General features: G+C 36.9%; 1 protein-coding gene across 1 annotated transcript in view; it reads left to right on the plus strand.

The window, feature by feature from the left end:
- MTHFD2L (methylenetetrahydrofolate dehydrogenase (NADP+ dependent) 2 like) overlaps positions 1-16,866 on the plus strand; it is a 181,039-nt gene extending 164,173 nt beyond the window's left edge. The window contains exon 8 of the mRNA XM_003265744.2: positions 15,499-16,866. Within this exon, the coding sequence (XP_003265792.2) occupies positions 15,499-15,611 (113 nt within the window). The 3' untranslated portion in view covers positions 15,612-16,866. The remainder of the gene's footprint in view (positions 1-15,498) is intronic.
- The last annotated feature ends 4,657 nt before the right edge of the window (positions 16,867-21,523 follow it).

The following is a 21,523-nucleotide window of genomic DNA, read 5'->3' on the forward strand; positions in this document are numbered from 1 at the left end:
CACAACAGAGATATAGATCAATGGAACAGAACAGAGCCCTCAGAAATGATGCCACATATCTACAACTATCTGATCTTTGACAAACCTGACAAAAACAAGAAATGGGGAAAGGATTCCCTATTTAATAAATGGTGCTGGGAAAACTGGCTAGCCATATGTAGAAAGCTGAAACTGGATCCCTTCCTTACACCTTATACAAAAATTAATTCAAGATGGATTAAAGACTTAAATGTTAGACCTAAAACCATTAAAATCCTACAAGAAAACCTAGGCAATACCATTCAGGACATAGGCGTGGGCAAGGACTTCATGTCTAAAACACCAAAAGCAATGGCAACAAAAGCCAAAATTGACAAATGGGATCTAATTAAACTAAAGAGCTTCTGCACAGCAAAAGAAACTACCATCAGAGTGAACAGGCAACCTACAGAATGGGAGAAAATTTTTGCAACCTACTCATCTGACAAAGAGCTAATATCCAGAATCTACAATGAACTCAAACAAATTTACAAGAAAAAAACAAACAACCCCATCAAAAAGTGGGCAAAGGACATGAACAGACACTTCTCAAAAGAAGACATTTATGCAGCCAAAAAACATATGAAGAAATGCTCATCATCACTGGCCATCAGAGAAATGCAAATCAAAACCACAGTGAGATACCATCTCACACCAGTTAGAATGGCCATCATTAAAAAATCAGGAAACAACAGGTGCTGGAGAGGATGTGGAGAAATAGGAACACTTTTACACTGTTGGTGGGACTGTAAACTAGTTCAACCATTGTGGAAGTCAGTGTGGCGATTCCTCAGGGATCTAGAACTAGAAATACCATTTGACCCAGCCATCCCATTACTGGGTATATACCCAAAGGACTATAAATCATGCTGCTATAAAGACACATGCACACGTATGTTTATTGCGGCACTATTCACAATAGCAAAGAGTTGGAACCAACCCAAATGTCCAACAACGATAGACTGGATTAAGAAAATGTGGCACATATACACCATGGAATACTATGCAGCCATAAAAAATGATGAGTTCGTGTCCTTTGTAGGGACATGGATGAAACTGGAAAACATCATTCTCAGTAAACTATCGCAAGGACAAAAAACCAAACACCTCATGTTCTCACTCATAGGTGGGAATTGAACAATGAGAACTCATGGACACAGGAAGGGGAACATCACATTCTGGGGACTGTTGTGGGGTGGGGGGGGGGGGGGGGGGGGGGAGGGACAGCATTAGGAGATATACCTAATGCTAAATGACGAGTTAATGGGTGCAGGAAATCAACATGGCACATGGATACATATGTAACAAACCTGCATATTGTGCACATGTACCCTAAAACCTAAAGTATAATAAAAAATAAATAAATAAAATAAAATAAAATAAAATGTTGACAAAAAAAAGATAATTTGGCTCTTTCCCATAAAATACTGGAATTAGGGAGGCAGTCAATGGAGTTAAGCAGCTATGCTTCATTCAGGGATACTGTTTTCTCCCATCCCACTGTTTATATTGGTTTGCCAGAGATGCCATAACAAAGTACCACAGACAGAATGGTTTAAACAGAAATTTACTTCTTACAATTCTGCAGGCTGGAAGTCCAGGATCAGGGGATTGGTAGGGATGTTTATGCTGAGGCAACCTTGCCAGGTAGATGACCATTTTCTCCCTGTGTCTTCTCATTGTCTTCCCTTTGTATGTGTCCATGTCCAAATTTCCTCTCCTTAGAAGGTTGGATTAGACCCTATGCTAATAACCTCATTTTAACTTAATTTTATTTTTAAAGACTATGTCTTCCGAAATAGTCACATTCTGAGGTACTGGGGTTAAGACTTCAACATCTGAATTTAGAGGGGACACAATTCATCCCATAACACCGTTCCAACTGAGTGTTGTCCTTATCCACATGGTTGAAGTTGAATTGCCTCCCCATTTATGTTCTCTTCTAAGGAAAAGTGAAAGAGAGAGCCCAGAACAAGAAAATCCATCTTTAATAAAATTGAACTAGAAGGTGCATGCATCACATCTGCTAGCTTTCTACGGACCTGAATATAGTCATGTGTGGAGTACAAGGGATGTGGAATCCATAGTCTCTGAATGGGAGGCTACACTTTGGTAAATAATAATCTACCCTTTACATAAGAACTTGAAGACTAATCTCTTACTTAGGGTAGAAAAGAAAGATATTTATTTATCTAACATCCACATATCATTCAGCTTACCTATCCAAAATTCATTTTGTTCTGAAAAACCTCAGGGGACAATCTCGTCACTGTCTGATTGCTTTCTAATTGGTTTCAAAGCATGCTCCACTTACTAACTTTTTTCTGGGGTTTTGGTGAAATCCTAGTGTCACTGAAGACATATCTTGACTCAGGTCTTACCCTGAGCTTTCCATGGATCTTAGATACACAGATTTGCAATAAAATTTGTGCAGGTAATACAACCTCACCTAAATGTCTTTAATTCTAACTAAACTGTTTATTATTCAATCATCGATAGAGATTTGATACTTTTTGACCGTGTTATACAATTTTGAAAATTGTGTCAGGTCCCTTTGTGACTTTCATTTTTTATATCTCTATCTTCACTGGCTTATTTTCAGTCTCTTGATTATTACTGTTTTTAGTATAGCCCTTCAGATTCTTCAAATTAGGTTCATTCATTTAGTTGTTCAATGCTATTGAGCATCTGCTATGTGTCAGGCATGTTTATAGGCACTTGGGATACAACAGTGACCTAAAGAGACAAAGTACTTACTCACCAGTAGCCTCCGTTTTGGTTATAGGAGACAGATAATAAACAAATACATACATATTCTATATAACAAGGCAGTGTCTTAGTGATACAAAAATAAAACAAGATAAGAGGGCTAGAGAATGGTGGCATGGAGTTTCTTAGAAAAGGTGGTCAGGGAAGGCTTATCGTAACCTGAATAAATGAAGAAGGGGGTCATGTGGACAGATGAGGGAGCAGCATTCCAGGCAAGTGGAGCAGCAAATGCAAGACCTTCGGGGGCCTGGTTGGCGGTTTTTATGAGCTGCAAGGGGACCATTGTAACTGAAACAGAAAGGAAGTGAGTGATAGAGAATAGTCAAAGAGGTAGCAGCAATCCCATCTTATAGACCAAGGAAGGATATTTGCAGTGGAAATCCATTGGAGGATTTGGGGCAAAGAAATGACATTTGACTTGTATTTTAACAGTGTCACTCTGGCTACTGAATGGCACATAGGCCGTATAGAGGTAAAGCCGTAAATAGGGATACCTATTAAGAGGCTATTTTAATTATCCAAGTAAGAAATGATGGGGCGTGGACCAGGTTGTAATGGGTGAAGATGTTAAGAGGTGGTTAGATGGTAGATATAATTTTAAAGGAGAGTTGGAATGATTGGTTAAACAATTAGATATGAGGGAAAGAGAAGAATCAATCAAGTATGACTCAAAGGATTTTGGAATAAGCAAGAGTGGAGGTGCCAGTTCTGGAATCCTCTTGAGATGAATCTTAAAGGTTCAATGAATTTTACTCAAGTATGCGTATTTAGGGTAGATAATGGGCAAAAGAGAGGAAGGGGCTCTTTCCTGGCGGAGGGAACAGAGAATCAAAGGAAAGGAGGAAACATTACAAAAGGCTTTATGTGCTCAATAGCAGGCCCAACGTGGTCTGTTGAAAGAAGGAAGTATGATACTGTATACAATTGTGAATTTTCCCCAAATATCTGGTGCCTTATTTTGAATTTTTCTTTTTTTTTATTATTATACTTTAGGTTTTAGGGTACATGTGCACAATGTGCAGGTTTGTTACATATGTATCCATGTGACATGTTGGTTTGCTGCACCCATTAACTTGTCATTTAGCATTAGGTATATCTCCTAATGCTGTCCCTCCCCAGCATTTTGAATTTTTCAAAAGAATCTCCACCGGGCAGGAAATCTCCCCTATAAAGGGACCTTTTAATTTGAGACTCCATCTGGCCAAACCATTCCTCAAAATTCCAACATATAGTCAATATGTCAAACATAAGGTCAGGAAAGGGTCTGGAATTACAAAGAAGCTCAGTATCATTCTCCTAAGAAACTACTAGAGATGGGGTGAAAACCCCTGGAATGCTTTGTAAGCAGCTTTCCGTCTGTGTTTCCTTTTAATGCTTTGCATTTGAAAGTTTGGATTCATCTTTCACTCCCTGCTCTTTTTGTATTATGTCCAACCTTTCATAAAAGACTATGCTTTGGAGTCAAGCTAACTTGGGTTTGAATCCCAACTCGACTGCTTAAAACAATTATGATCTTAGGTAAATCATTTCACCACTCTGAGACTCAATTATATCATCTGAAAAATTGTGATAATAATTTCTATATTATGAAGTTGTTGTGAAGATTAAATGAAATAATCACCTTACATAAGCTAGTTAATGTAGGTGAATTGCCAAGCATAATGTCTGGTGAAAAACAGTGTGTGTGTGTGTGTGGGTGTGTGTGTGTATGTGTACGTGCAAGTGCACATTGCTCACATTTTCTCTCCATTCCTACTAAACTACTAATCCAGAAGTATACAACTTCACACTTCAGTTACCACCATCCTCCTCATTACTTTTCTGGCCTAAACTCTCTTCCAGTGTAGTCTGTTCTTTGCCCAACTCTCATGTGAATCAACTTTAAAGCACTCATGCTTATTCCCATCTTATCCAGACTCTCCTTACAGGTTTCATTTGCCTTACTCATTTTGTTCTTAATCCTATACTGCCTTGCACTTTCACTTAGTTGTTCCTAACTAGATTGGATGCCTCTGTAAGGTTAGCTTCCTATCTTACATTTATTTTTTCTTTTCTTTTCTTTTCTTTTTTTTTTTTGAGGGAGTCTCACTCTGTCACCCAGGCTGGAGTGCAGTGGTGCCATCTCGGCTCACTGCAGCCTCCACTTCCCAGGTTCAGGCAATTCTCCTGCCTCAGCCTCCTGAGTAGCTGGGACTACAGACGCACGTGCCACACCCAGCTAATTTTTGCATTTTTAGTAGAGACAGGGTTTCACCATGTTGACCAGGATGGTCTTGATCTCCTGACCTTGTGATCTGCCCACCTCTGCCTCCCAAAGTGCTGGGATTACAGGCATGAGCCTTCGTGCCTGGCCCATTTCTTTTATATCTCTGGCTCACACCAGATTTCAGCCTTCTTATTCAGACCGCTGGTTATTTGTATGAACATTCTCTGTATTTAAAAACCTGTAGTGTCATTCTTACATTACAGAAATACTCCCCTCAAGTTAACTTAATGGGAACAAAAGCTTTCATGCAGAGTAATAGCAACTATGTCATTAATTCAACGACACATATTCATTAATGATACATCCACTGTTTCTTCATTTATTTACTCAGAACATATTTTGTGAGTGCTGCTTCATACTAGGCACTATTTGAGGTCCTGGGTATATCTGTGCACACAATAAATAAAGTACCTGGAATTTATGTTTTCCAGATTATGCAAAGTAAGCTTATTTGGAAAGTAGTTTGGCACTGCTTACTCCCAAGTGTGTGTTCTACAACATGGGAAAGTGTATATAATCAGTTTCTAAGTAAACAGGGATGGTTTTTAACTGTATCATTTTTACAAAACTATTAATCTGTGATTACAAAGAACCAAATTAAAGTGACTCCCAACCACTTCAGTTTTCAGTGTCAATCATTTAATTTGATGATATGGCTAATCAGTCTGACTCAAAACATCTACATTTTGCAGTAGATAATTATAAAGCAGTTCAAAGCTCCAGCTTTTACTATAAGAGAAGATCTTATACTTTAACCCAGTGGTAACTTGTTCCAATCCTTTAGAAAAGTTGATGAATATTGTAAAAGCCCCTCTGGAAGACTGTTATTAACACTGTGATCATAGAACCCACACTGATCATTTCACAAAACAGGTAGAACCACTGATGGTCACTGTGAGATTCCTATCATCAGTAAGCCAACTGCCTCCATTGTGGCTTACAACATGGACAGAATGGCTACTGTGAAGTCTAGGTCTTTGAAATCAAATCAACTTCTAGAGACTTCTATTTAGTAGAATGTCTTTGACATTGGATCATCTACCTTTATAGAGAGGAGTTAAAGTTGAGACACAAAAAATATATTCACAGGAACAAGAGAAGGGACCATTGCCTCTGCAAGTTTTTCTTCTTTGCTTGAACTGGATGAGTTTTTTTTATATAGTTGTTTCTCAGTGATCCATGTTAAAACACAAATACCTATGGAAGGGAGATTTTATCTGCTCCTATCTCAGACTACAGAGATTAAGGCCCTGCCAAGAGATTTGGAGGATACTCCAGAAAGCTTTATCTAGTTTACAGATTTGCCACTCTGATACAAATGTTCAGTGGCTTGAGGCAAAAGGGATTGGGGGGGAGGGGAAAGGATTGGAGAGGATGACAAGAGTGTATGATGATCTTGAATTTTTAAAGACATCATGAAAGGGAGATATTTTTAGTAATTTTCCCAGCTCTCAATAGAACTACCAGAAATATCATAGCAGTATTGTTACTCCTGCCTACTAAAATGGAATCTGGCAATGACAGCTGACAGCATCCATGGTCAGAAAGAAGGTTTCACTGATAGGTCATAGCTAGAGTTCACAGAAAGCAATTCAAACTTTCTCCAGGTGACTGACATGCTATTTGGTTCCACTAATTGTCTTCTAAGTGGTACGAGTGGTATTTTTTTCTAAGTGGTATGAGTGGTATTTATTTTATTTTTTATGGTTTTTTGAATAGGTTTTTAAATTATTATACTTTAAGCTCTGGGGTACATGTGCAGAACGTCCAGGTTTGTTACATAGGTATACACGTGCCATGGTGGTTGGCTGCACCCATCAACCCTTTGTCTACATTAAGTATTTCTCCTAATGCTATTCCTCCCCTTACCCCCCAGCCTCTGACAGGCCCCAGTGTGTGATGTTCCCCTCCCTGTGTCCATGTGTTCTCATTGTTCAACTCCCACTTATGAGTGAGAACAAGCGGTGTTTGGTTTTCTGTTCTTGTGTTAGTTTGCTGAGAATGATGGTTTACATCTATAATACAGGTGACCAGATATATACAGATTTAATTTAATATAAAGGAAAATAAAACTTAGCCACCCTACAAATACAAATTGCAAAGTAAACAGTTGAGAGAAGTCCTTGTAGGTACAGCTCACCAAGGTAATGAAGTCAACACAATTTGCATAGAAATATAGATCAGTCTCATACATTTCTACCACATTAGGGCAATAATCCTCTCTATTTCATTACTGACCACAGGATGCCACAATAATAAACATCTCAATATATTTAGAAAACTTGTGGAAACCTCAAGATTCAGCAACCAGATGAATGTAAGAAGAAATATAGTAAATTCCCTCTGTAGCACTTGATTCCTGGTTGCCTTCCAAGTTCAATGGCAAGCTACTGACTTGATAAGGAGCCCTTTGCTCTCTGGTTCACCATGCTCTTAAGTGTCATTTTTCTATCAACCATATGAGAAAGTGGAGTGTTTTCTGTATTATCTCCTGAGTCATACTATTTCTCCAGTCCTATGTCATTCAGGTTTTTCTGGTTGTTATTCCTGTACTTCATTTTCCTGAAGCCTGTCTCCCCTTCATTGGAGTGGATGTTTGAGAGGCCACGCTTAAGTGGCTTGCATTTAGAAGCATGGGAAAATTCGTCAAGCATTTAATTTAGACAATTACATATGTATACCAGGAAGATGAAATTCACATGAGAGAAGCAAGAAATTTTTGTTCTGCTGCCTTGCCACAGATAAGGAATCATGCTTCTTTTTGGGGGAGGGAGTTGATTTTAAAATGTAATTGTAGCATTGTGGAGAACTGACATGGGCCATAGAGTACTTCTAAAAGAGACAGTGAATCAGACAAAATAGAAAGACAAATAAAACAATACTATAGGAACACGAGACATCAGTTCTTCTTTCTCCACTCCAAAAATAAATTTATAGAGCACAAATATGTTCTTTAACTTTGCCAGAATATACAATTTCTAAAATATACTAGCAAAATTAATTCTGCTTAGATACATCTGGAAATGTCATTATTTGGGACCTTTGGAGTATATATAATGTACTGAAGTAGAAATTTACTATTTGCCAAGGAATTAGAGAGTATTCAAACAAAGTGTCTTAAATAAGAATCTGAATTGTTCCATTCTTCGCCCTGGGAACCTGGGAACATAAAGTTTCCAAATGAAGCAATGACAGAACACACCATCTGGAGACACCCTATCATGAAGGATGGATTGATGGTGCCAAAAGATTCATGACCACGTACTTTCTATTTTATTCTTACTTAAGTTTTTAAAGGACATTTTAGTGTCCTTTATGTTGCTATTAGTATCCTTCATGAGTACATTTTATGCACCCTGTCATCTATGCCACCCTTGGATTTTTTTTTGGAGGCGTCCATTTAAACTGGATGATTAGTTTTTTCCATCATCTCTATCATCACCTCAAATTTTAAATATGAAAGAACCTCTGCTCTGTACCTATTGTTCTTATACTGACATTGAAAAATGGTTGTCTTCAAGTAAGAATCATGTAAATGATAGCAAGCCAAATTTTAGTTCTGCCTTTTAGAAATCTGAAGCCAATAACATAAGGGGGAAAGTCATCAGCCACATAGGGGAGAAGAGAGAACACAGAAGATTAGACATGCATGCCAGGCTGAAAGAGAATTTCTTTAGTAATGATTTACTGGCATGCAATAGCCTGAAACTTTATGAAAATGCAAGATGAATTTCCCCTTCACTACTTTCTTCTAAAATTATTTAGTAATATACATTTTTCTCACAAGTTTTTCACATTACAAAAATGATCACTCCTAAATATGTAAATAGCCAAGTTTATTCATGAAAGACTCTTTTAAAAGCTTATTCACCCTGAACACAGTAACTACAGCTACCATCACCCAGCCTAAGTTTCTTGACCCCATATAGCCCATGATCACCTCCCCAGCCTCCTCTCTTTCTTCTTGCTGTTTTCATCATGTGCTTTGGCCATAATGAACTCATTTCGCCCCCTCCATTGTATTAGATTTATTGTCAGATCCAACCCACCTTTGCTTTTACTCTTCCTTGTGTCTGCATTGCTTTCTCTCTCCCTTTCTTCCCTGCTTAGGTGTCCCATCAATCGTGCAGCTTTTCTGCAACTTTACAAATCTTTCTCTGATCCCCATATCTGATTTATGTTTCCTCCTTGAGGTACTCTTCTATAAGAGACTGAATTTATTCCCACCTTAGTGAATCTCAATTTATTTTTTAATTTTTGTGTTTATCTCCTTTCCTTTCACCCCAGATATTAAGCTTACTTCATTAGAGAAATGTGCAAACACAGAACAGTTTCTTCATTTGATTTTATGCTGCCTCAAATGTTTTTCCAAATGTTAAAAATACTTTAATCATTGCTCTTAAATTAATATACAAAATGCTTGATATTTTCTATGAATCTCTACATAACCAGACACTGCCTACCTCTTCCACGTCATCTCCTGCAACTCTGTCTTTACTCCTACATCTCAGCCATACTGGCCTTCTTACAGTGTTTCCAAGAGTTCAGGCTTCTTGCCACCTTTATCACATTGTCTCCCCTACACAGAACACTGTCTATTCTACACCTCCCTATTCTACATGGAAAAACTTGGCATGGATATGCCACATTAATACACAGTGCTGTTCAGGCCCAGATCCTCTTGACACCTTCACAATACAGCACACATTTCATGTGTAGCACATATCACTGCCATAGGTCAATTATTATTTAGGCAATTGCCTTTTTAATGTCCATCTTCCCAACTAGACTAAAAGCTCCATGAGGCAGTAACTATGTCTGTCTTGCTCAAGGAATAATTGTTATGAATCTATTGGTCCAGTTTATGGCATGTGTGGGAACAGTGACTAATTGAATATAGGGCTAGAACATGATGCAAAATAAAGATGTTGGGCCAGAAGATAAAAGACCTTGATTGCCATAACAAAGAATTTATATTTTATCCTAGAGATAGTGAATATCCATCAAATGTTCATAAGCTGAGATAATAAAATCTGTGTTTTAAAGAATAACTCTGGCAGCAAATTATATGGCTGACATGGTGGACTGGGAGCCAAGAGGCTACTATAGTAGATTATAAAAAATGGCCACACATTTATTTTGTCCCCATGTGTACATCCCCTTTGCAGGGTGACTTGGACACTCTTCTTACTCGGAGTAAGAAGTTGAATTTCAACTTGATTTTGTGCCTTGCTTTGGTCAATGGCACATTAGCAACTCTTATGTAAGCAGAAGTGTGAAAACTATTTGCACATTGGGGTTTGCCTGGTACTTGCCTGGGAACCTGAGGCCATCATGTAAAGTAGCCATACTACAGCAGTGAATTCCAACCAGATTTTAAATTTTATCCATCCCGTTTATATGTATAACATTCCTTTCCCACCATTAGAAATATCTCTCACTTCAAACATTACTTCTCAGTGGTGCATACTGACAATATGCAATATTGGGATAGGAAAAGGCATATGCAGTGTGACTTAATCTCACAAGAGATTCCAATATGCTCTATGAATGCAAATTAAAAATCACTCTACTAAGTCTCAGTGATAAATGAATGAACAGTTAACTTAGCCTGGGGAGTTAACAGGCTCCACAAAGAAAGTGACGTTTATGCTGCACCTGAGAAAGAAGAATAAATATTCATCAGCTGGGGAAGTGAGAGAAGGGCATGTTAGACAAAGAGAATAGTATGTACAAAGGCAAATCTTACATCCAAAATGACTGATTTTAAATCTCTTTTCTTTCTGTACAACTGAACACACACCCTAACATTTTTAATCAAGCTGACAAAGCTATAGCACTTTCAAGGAAATCTCTGGAATTACTTTGCAGAGTCTAAAGTTTGCAGAGGTCATCCAAATAAATTATTATGATAATTATTAACTTTCCTCAAAACATTCTTATTTTCAGGAACTTACTTTAAACATTTCCATGTCATTTTCATCTAAGTCTCATTCTCCAGAGCAAGTTTAATGAAGACAATAGGATTTGGTGATTGTTTATTTGTCTCAATTGTCACAGTTTCAGTAGGTCTAAAATCATGTTGATTTTGTGAAATTGAATCTAACCCTGATTTTGCCATATGTCTTCATTAATCTCATATGAAAGGGCTGATATCAATCAAGATCTTGTACCTGATTCCCATGTATACCGAACTTCTGGTATTCCCTTAAACAGACACACATACGCTCTCACACCTACACCCACAGTAAATTAAGTCGCTGAAGGAAATTACTGTCCTATAATGCTTCCGTATTTCTCTTTAATGGAGCATATAGAACACCTTTTCCCTACACATAATAGGATTAATTTTTAAAAGCATCATATTCAACCAAGTGCATACCTTTGTCTGCCCTCAGGGAAAGACTAGCCAATGAGGGGTTATTCTGGTGATGTAATGCTTGTTACCTACCTCTCTTTCAGACATGATTGGGGAAGATGCTTTTCAGAGCATCAAACATGAATAGAATTTAACTCTTTCTCACATGACTAATTTGAGCACATAAGCCACCTGCAGTATTTCATAAATGTGTTGCTTAGGATCGCCCTGAAATAGTTATGCAAAATCATTAGAGTAGAGAATTTTTGTTAAGCATTGACATCTGTATCCACTGGCACTTGCCAATAACTCCCCACCTTTCTTGAGAGATCACTTACTTCTGTATCCTGATCCTTATGTAAATAGACAAAGAATATATTAACACTAGCCAGCAGCAGATAAACTTATTATTTCTTTCTCAGACACAGATACTCATGAAAATCAAATCAAAAGGAATAGAAACCTAATATGTGTTTTCTAAAGTCAAATTAATTACTCTGTCTCTCATGACCATGTACAGAGTTTATCTTCATATCCATATATTTTATTTCAAAAACAAAAAAGATTTAAGCAAGTATTTTAATAACCAGGTGTGTTTACAATGATATTGTAATCTTCTGCCTCATGAATAATTTTCAGGTCTCTATTGAGGCTACTAAATGTTTATTAATGTTCAGAGAAGCCCCAGCCCAGATCAGGTGAAGACCTATTACCCTTACATAGTCTAATTCTATGAAAACTGATAGGCAGGACAGGGTGAATATGTGTTGGTTTCCACCAGCGAAGTATGCAAAAATGCAGACACTGAGCTGAAAAACTTCAGGCGTATATTATTTCATGTAGTATCTCATTCCCATTCCCTCCTCCTCTACCCAAACCTCACTTTTTGAGCAAAAGAATACAATAGTAAGCATGTTGTCTGAAAAACATAATTTGGAAGAGGAAGATAATGATACCTGAGCAGACCAGTGGTTTATCTGATCTGACACCAGGAATAAAGCGACTCAGACTGCTAAGCCAGCTGTGTAATTTGAAGTGTAATATATAGTTCAGAGATGATGAGCTATGAGAACACATAGTCAAAATATTGGAAAATTAATATATTAGAACCTTTTCCTCTTCATTTCTTTTTTCCAGAATGTCCTGCTAATACTTTGAGAAAAACTGAGTTAATTTTTGGCACTTGAGCCATTCTTTGGACTTTTCTACTTGTTCAGGTCATGATAATACAGTTGCATTGGAATGGGGTTAAATTATGGAATTATAGAGTATTTCAAACCTGGCTGTGAATAATGTCTCTACCATATAGGAGAGTGGTAAGTCACTGTAACTTCACTGAGCCACAGTTTCCTCATCTATTAAAATGCAATAATTAAATATTAATTATTAAAACAATATATATAATTCTTGGCAAGTAATTAATAAGTACTCAATTGATAGTAGCTATGGTTTTTACTATTTTTTCATAGACAATATCAAAGCTGCTTTACCTTTCAAAGTGAGAAATCAAACTATATAAGAATAATTTTATACCTTCAATAGGTTTTCTGATATAACACATTGTATGCCACCTTTAAATTTTGGAATAAATCATTTTGTTTTCCATTGAAGATTCAATTTGCACTTGATTTTTACTTTCCCATATTATTTAGCAGAATTTTATTTTTATATATTAATATTTCAAAGTTAGTGCTTTACAAATATATGACTTTATGTTCTATTAGTATAAATGGTAGTAGTAGTGTAAATAGTAGTAGTAATGTAAGTAGTAGTAGCAGCAGCAGCAGCAGCAGTAGCAGCAGTAGCAGTAGCAGTAGCATAAATGTTTCTTCTAAAGACCTGCCAAGTTTTAAAAGCATTGCTTCTCCAGTGCTTGAGAAAAGGTCCTGGAAGGCATTTCTCAGGCCATTAAGTCAGCTTATTAAAAAGTGGAAAATGCAATTTATCACCCTAAAGCAAAATGAGTAGCTCGAGTTTTTCAGTAAATTAGCTTAAACTAAATTGATATTGTTTACATCCAGTGAAAAGCACTGACACATGTCTGCAAATTGATTTTAGATTTTAAGTAAGGGCAATTTAAGTTCACTTTCTCAAAATCTGCTGAGTGCCTAACCTGTGTATGGAGACATTCTAAGATTAAAAACAACCACCACAATGACTTGGCTTCTGCCTTCTAGATGCTGGTGTCTAGTTAAGGGAACAGACAGTGCACAGTGTCTTAAGTTCCATAATGGAGGTGGGTATAAAATTATTGGAAATATAGATGGTGGGACTTTCAATTCAACACTGGAGGAATGAGTTTTTCAGGAAAATTATAGACAGGTGACATTTCATTGGCTTTCAAGAAATAATGAGTTTCTTGTTTGAATTACATGGAATAATGATCCAGGTAGAAGGAACAGTTAGAGCAAAGGAAGAAAGGACTAAAAATTCATAGCTGTTTATTGGATGGCTATTGACCCATTCTAATGTTTCTATAGAATAGAATGCACTAGATGAAAATGTGGCAATGGAAATGTTGTGCTTTCTGTATAGGGAAGCTATTTGGAAAACTGAAATATTACCTTCCAAATCACAGTATTCTTATATTTTCTTTATAGCATTCCATCAGAAAATTCATAACACGTTAAATATATATATTTTGTGATGTATTTAAGCTTACTGGATCTTTCTTCAAGTAAAACAATATTATTGCTTTGCCTTTCCTCTGATTTAAAAAATTATTCCAATGTACTATTCACTTCAAATAAAGTAAAGGTAAATTTCACAAATCATCTTTCAAAAGGGCGACATAAATTGTGAAAAAATAATACTAAACATATAGACAACATCTGTTGATTTTGATTCATGCAGAAGCCTATATGAGCTAATTGTAAAAGGCAATACATCTAAATAGCATGTGGTTAATAATGTCAGATTATGCATTAAAGAAATACTGTCTATGCTAACTTTTTACTAAAAGTTATTTGGAAAAACTTCATTGCTCTTATTCACACAGTAAACCACCATACCATCAAGTAAATGAATGCAGTAAGTCATTCACCTTTCATACTGTGGGTGTGAAAACATTCTTAAATAAAACTTGCTGAAAGTTATCTGCCATTTTCTTTAAGTATACAGATTCTCCATGACTTATGATGGGGTTACATCCCAGTAATCCTAAGTTGAAAATATCATTAGGTCAGAAATGCATTTAATATACCAAACATCATACCTTAGTCTAGGCTACCATAAACATGCTCAGAACTCTTACATTAGCCTATATTTGGACAAATAATCTCATAATGCAGTACACTGTAGAGTATTGGTTGATCATGGTTGTTCACCTATGTGATCCCATGGCTGACTGGGAGCTTTGGCTTATTACCACTACTCAGCATCTTGAGAAGTGTCGTATCACATATCACTAGCTGGGAGAAAGGTCAAAATTCAAAATTTGTAGTTCCCACTGAATCTGTATGGCTTTTGCACAGTTGAAAAATCAAAAATTATAAGTGAAACCATTGCAAGCTGGGGACCATCTGTATTCACTGAATAAGTTTCCATACCTCTGAACAGGACTATGTATGTGTTCATAATTCAAGTATATTTAGTGATACTTATTAGACTTGAATTGAAATGTATTATCCACACATACATTGTGATATTGTTATAATAACAGGAATAATTCTATTTAATAAATGGTAAGTGCTCAACTTTCTATATTCTATGTCCCTATGTCCCTTTTGTGACCAGTATCATGTATTTTAGAATTAGTTAACTAGAATTACAGGTAACTGGGTCAATCATGGGTTTCATTATGTAAAACAAACTGAGCTGCATGGAGCTTGAACCTACAGTGTTGGTCCATTGTGGTCTTTCTGTCCACCTTAGATATCATCCACAGAAGTATTCGTCTAAGTGAGTGTGAGCGCGCGTGTGTGTGTGTGTGTGTGTGTGTATGTCTGTTTATTACAGCCTATTGATTCTAAAAATGATTTGTATATATTATGAAGAAAGAATCACTATATTCAGCATGTTTAAAAATATTAAAATCTCAGATAATTTTTAAATAAAGAATATCCTGTTTGTTTTTTTTCCTCATCAGCTGTTAAAAAGAAAGCTGGCTTTATCACTCCAGTTCCAGGAGGTGTGGGACCCATGACAGTGGCAATGCTTCTGAAGAACACCCTTCTGGCAGCTAAAAAAATCATTTACTAGATCACATGAAAGGATAAAGCAAACTGAAGTCATGCTCTTTGTTTATTTGACAAAGGATAAAACCTTTATATTTTACTACAAAGCTATTTATTTCTACATGGTATTTATTTTTTCATGGGTGAAATCATTGTGAATCAAATGATTCACATAATTTTATGCATTTCCTGCTAATTTATTTTGAGTTTTAAGAAAACAACCAAAACAATTCTAATGAAAATTTTAGTAACAGTTGTTTATTTTGAGGGTATTTGTTCATAACATTAAAACAATAAAGGGCTCATAATAAATAAATATATTTTGACACAATTAAATATTACATATAGTATGTTTACAACAAATATCCTGTCAGCCAAATGGGTACCCATATAAAATGTAATTTAGGTTTTGCTATTTGCATGCTCACATTTTTAATATATTTTATGATCTATGTCATATGCTAAAAAAGAGCTTGCTTACCACAAGAAAAATAGAATATTGAAAATAAAATATTGATCTCAACTATCCCCCAAATGCATCCTATAAGTCCATCCTAATGAGAAATGATGTTCTATTTAAGGAAAGGAAAATATTCCAGGAAGGCAAAAAATGCCATGCTATTTGGAAGTGTAATGATTTTATCACATTGTGAATGACTACTAAGAGTAATGATTATATCACATTGTGAATGACTACTTGCCACAGTAAAAATACATGAAAAATGTATTAGGTTTAAATGTCGTTTCTTTCTTCTAAAAAGTAGTTGGATAGTATCTTCACTGGGCAAAAATCAAAAAATAAGTAAACAGAAAAAACTAAAGTTGTATTTTCCCACAAATATAGTATGAATGAGGTCATACTAAAGAACAGCAACTGTTAATGTTTGTTCACAAATTCAGAAATCTAATAGGAAAACATGATACTTTCAATGTGCCAAAACTAAACCTTAGTATACAACTAAAAATCTCCTGCCTTCTTGCCTACCTGTCTTCCCTCTTCTGTTACAGGATTTGTTCCTCAAAGCAGATGCAACGTTTCTAACACAATTTAAATTAGGAAATATATATGAATGTCATTGAAGTCTATTTTGAAACTGCTAAAGCTGTGTAATTGATACTGTGTTTTCATGCCCAAATCCCAGTATGTTTATGTACCAATAATGACTCTTACCCAGCGCATGTCTTTATCAGTGTGTACTTGTGACCATTTGTGTGAAAATAGACTAGATGTTTATAATTAATACCATTGCAACTGTATAATAAAAGCAATTTGAAGAAAAGCTGTATTCTTTTTTTCTTTAGATATAAATTTCTTACCCATTTCCTTACTACATCCTGGAGAAATGTACAAGTTTCTAAAATATGAAAGAAAAGGTTATATAGCATATTTCATAGTCAATTCAGATCAATTGTTGTCTGATAACCCTGACAGAAGTTTAAATTTAAAGCTTCCAAGCAAACATTCAGAAAGGGCCTCTTTAATTTTTAAGGGTTCCTAACTCCCAAAACAAATAAAGTGACTAAAATACATGTATGTGGAAAATGTGAAGACTGTAATTTTGAGCTCTACCTCAACAGAGGTGCAGGAAGGATTCCTTTGGAATAACATTCAGAATTTAGACTTCCCATAAACTAATTAAAACACTGTAGAAGAAAAATTACTCTGACACTTGTTTAAAACAGTCAAGAAGATGTTAAGACTATTGCAGTGGATGAAGGAGATTGAACTAACTCTGAATACAACACAGACAGCTAGGGATTTATAGCCAATGAGCAGAGCTAGGGGGTTGGTGGATGGAAAATTACTAAGAGGAACTTTAGATATACAGGGTAGGGGGATTCTCGCTAAACTGGCTTGTCAGGATGCTTGATAACATCAGGCCAAAGACTTAGATATCAAGGGAAGAGGATTAGAAACTAGATAAAATAGCAAGGGTGAGGGACTCTCCATAAACTGACTTAACAAGATTCTTTGCTAAAACCGGGTTCCATGGGTCTAGATCAAGACCTGATCAGGGAGAGAGCTCAGAGGAGCCTGACTAAGGTTCGGTGAAAGAGTCAACATATTACAGAGGTAAAGTCAATTTATTGGGACCATAACTTTACAAGTATTTGAAGTCCTTAAAAGATAGACATGTTGGCCTTGTGGAGGAGCACAGAGATGGTTTTCTTCTGCTACCGTATCTGTATCTGTAAAGTATCTGTAAAGAGCGCCCTAAAGAGCATAATAAAGTTACAGAAGTGATTATGAGCTTAGCATTTATGTATGAAAGCAAGAGTTGCAATTAGACAAAAATGAAAGGTTTGTTTTGGAAAGTGGTACAGCTGGATAAGTATGCAAAAATAAACTAGAGGAGTGGATAAATCAGAATTTGGCAGTATTTAGCAAGTTACAAGAATTGTAGTTAGAGGTCAGAAGATGTTATCATTGACTAACATGAGGAAATTGTAAAAGGGAGCTGACTTTGGAGTAGAGATAATATGTTCAGTTTAAAATATGTTAAGTTTGAGGTGATGACATAATACATAGATAAGAATTCTGAAGTAAGTCTAGGAAGAGGATAAGAATTCATAGTTAGTGATAAGAATTTAGGACTTGTCTGCATATACTGACACACCAAATTCCTGGCCTTGGTAACCATTATACACACTCTGTGTCTTTCACTTGTTCAGTAGTAACAACTATCCTTAACTGAGCACCTAGCATGTGCTAAATACTTTCCTCTTTTGTTCTTTTCTTTTTTTTTTTTTTTTTTGAGACAGGGTCTCATTCTGTTTCCCAGGCTGGAGTACAGTGGTGTGATCACTGCTCACTGCAGCCTCTACCTCCGAGGCTCAAGCAATCCTCCCACCTCAGCCTCTGGAGTAGCTGGGACCACAGGTGCGTGCCACCATGCCCAGCTAAGTTTGTAATTTTTTGTAGAGAAGGGTCTCGCTATATTGCCTAAACTGGTCTCGAACTCTCGGGATCAAGCGATTCTTCTGACTTGGCCTCCCAAAGTTCCTTTTTTTTTTTTTGTCTTTGCTCATTATTGACAATCTTCACTTGATAGATGAGAAAATTATTGACCCTCCTGGTTATTAAAAAGCCTCAGCCAAGGCCAAATAGATAGAGAAGGTGGAATATGAATTCACAACAAAGTCTGTTGGGATGATGTGAGTCAGAAGCCACTCCTTTTACTATTCAACTCTGCCTTCCCTCGGATCCTACTCACCCCAAGTCCTTTCTCTTATTACTAGGTGTCTAAATCCTACTTGTTATTTAAGATTCACTTCAAATGAAAATTGTCCATGAAAAATGTCAGCCCTTAGCTCTCAGAGCCGTTTATGCACACATTCGTGGCAGTTGTCACTCCCTACCCAGTACTGCAGTTATGTATGTACTTTGCCTAGAACCCTTTAGTTCCTTGAAGTCAGAATCCATGCAGGATTTGTCTATTTGTCTTACAAATATCATCTCACCCAGCCTAGTGCCATGGATATAGTAGTCATTCAATATTTTATGAGTGAATGCAACTGAATCCGTGAAAGTGACAGAATAAACTTAGAGAGAGAATCAATGAACTGATCACCATTCTCTGCCAATGACCAGCAATAAATTTTGGTTAAGTTAGTGAAACAGCGAGGAAAAAAAGATAGAAAGGGGAGAGAAGAATAAACTTTTAGAGATTCTCTCTTCTAGCATAAACTTCTAGAAGAAGAGAGATAAGTAAATTAAAAAGACTGGAAACATGGCATGAGAGAAAAGTAATAGTGGAGCTCTTAGCCTCTCATTTCCTTCTCCTTTCTCACCCTAACCTGCTTTAATGCATATTAAGAATGAATAAAGATACCAGAAAAACCACCTTACAGTATCTATCTCCCCCATTCTTTTTTTTTTTTTTTTTTTTTTTTTGAGACGGAGTCTCGCTCTGTCGCCCAAGCTGGAGTGCAGTGGCACGATCTCGGCTCACTGCAAGCTCCGCCTCCCGGGTTCACGTCATTCTCCTGCCTCAGCCTCTCCGAGTAGCTGGGACTACAGGCGCCCGCCACCACACCCGGCTAATTTTTTGTATTTTTAGTAGAGACGGGGTTTCACCGTGGTCTCGATCTCCTGACCTCGTGATCCGCCCGCCTCGGCCTCCCAAAGTGCTGGGATTACAAGCGTGAGCCACCGCACCCGGCCTCCCCCATTCTTTAGGATTTGGAGAAAGGACTTTTGGGTGAGAGGATTGAAGATGTGAAGGGAGTGGACTTTCCTGTAAGATTGTAAGTGGGAGCCATGAGTAAGGGCCCCAGAGGAAAGGCAACATACTTGATGACTTAACTTTACTTTCTGGTACACACCATAAGCTAAAGCAGAAGATGGGTTTCTAGATTAAGTGGCCCAATTTACCAGAGAGGCTTCAGTTCCATCTTTCAGCACAGATGTGAGTGAAAATCACAGTTAATTACATATTTAGTTTTTTCTCTAATAAAAGTAATTTATTTAAAGCTTGATTTTAGGAGATAATTTAGGGAATTCTTTTGAGATCAGTACAACAATTCCTACAAGAGAACACAGCTAGGGAAATGGAAACCGCATATGATTTAGAATCTGAAAATATAGAATTGAAGTCCTTTTTTTTTGTTTGTTTTGTTTTGTTTCGTTTGTTTGAGAAAGGGTCTGTAGCCCAGGCTGGGGTGCAATGGTGTAATCATGGCTCATTGCAGCCTTGACCTCCCGGGCTCAAGTGATCCTCCTACCTCTGCCTCTCAAGTAACTCAGACTACCATGCCCAGCTAATTTATTTTTTGTAGAATCGGGGTCTTGCTCTGTTGCCCAGGCTGGTCTCGAACTCTTGGGCTCAAGCAATCCTCCTCCCTCAGCCTCTGAAAGTGCTGAGATTATAGGTATGAGCCACTGCACCTGGCCAGGATTGAAGTCCTGACTCTAGGCATGTCCTTTGGCAAGTCACTTAATTCTTTCGAGCCTCAATTTGTCATTTGTCATGTGAGAATAGAAATAATGCCTGTTATTTATTTCCTTATTCTCTGAAGACAGATTCATTGAGTATTTACTAGATGTTAGGTACTGGATTTGTTTGGGCCAGGGTTACTGAAGAAAGAATTGAGATGTGTGGGGAAACCTGTAAAGTGCAAAGTACTGCACTAGCTACAGTTAAGAATGTTTACAAAGATAATCTTTGTACTTTGATGTCTCAGTCTTAGAAATAAAGTATTTAATCCCAGCACTTTGGGAGGCCAAGGTGGGCAGATCACGAGGTCAGGAGATTGAGACCATCCTGGCTAACACAGTGAAACCCCATCTCTACTAAAAATACAAAAAATTAGCAGGGCATGGTGGCGGGCACCTGTAGTCCCAGCTACTCGGGAGGCTGAGGCAGGAGAATGGTGTGAACTCGGGAGGAGGAGCTTGCAGTGAGCTGAGATGGCGCCACTGCACTCCAGCCTGAGTGACAGAGCGAGACAACATCTCAAAAAAAAGGAAAGAAAGTATTTAATATAAGTCCTAACATCTCCCTCCAGAAACTACAAAAAGAATTGTGGTTTATTTAATCTTTTGTAAATGATTTCTTCTTAAATTCTCAGCAATGGTGCAAAGAAGAATGTTCAATTTATAGTTCAAATGTTATTTACCTGGGAAATATATTATGCAGAAATTGACTTAGTAATCAACAGTTTTTAAAAAACCTACAGAAGTAGAAATGCAAAATGTAGACACATTTAAAGTGAGCCAAGTACTATTATATTATTTTAACTTTAAAATGATGACTCCTGTGATAAGTGATTGCCCAAGTTATAATGAGTTCAACAAGCTTGTTCTTGTGTGATTTCTAACACCACATTTATATTCAAACAGTGAAAGGGCTCCTTTCTGGTAAATCTAATTTGCTGAGTGGACATGATGCAAAAGATAATCTATCTTGACTTGAATATGTTTTTAGGGTTTTGAGT

This window comes from Nomascus leucogenys, chromosome 9 (assembly GCF_006542625.1).
Source record: "Nomascus leucogenys isolate Asia chromosome 9, Asia_NLE_v1, whole genome shotgun sequence".
Lineage (NCBI taxonomy): Eukaryota > Metazoa > Chordata > Mammalia > Primates > Hylobatidae > Nomascus > Nomascus leucogenys.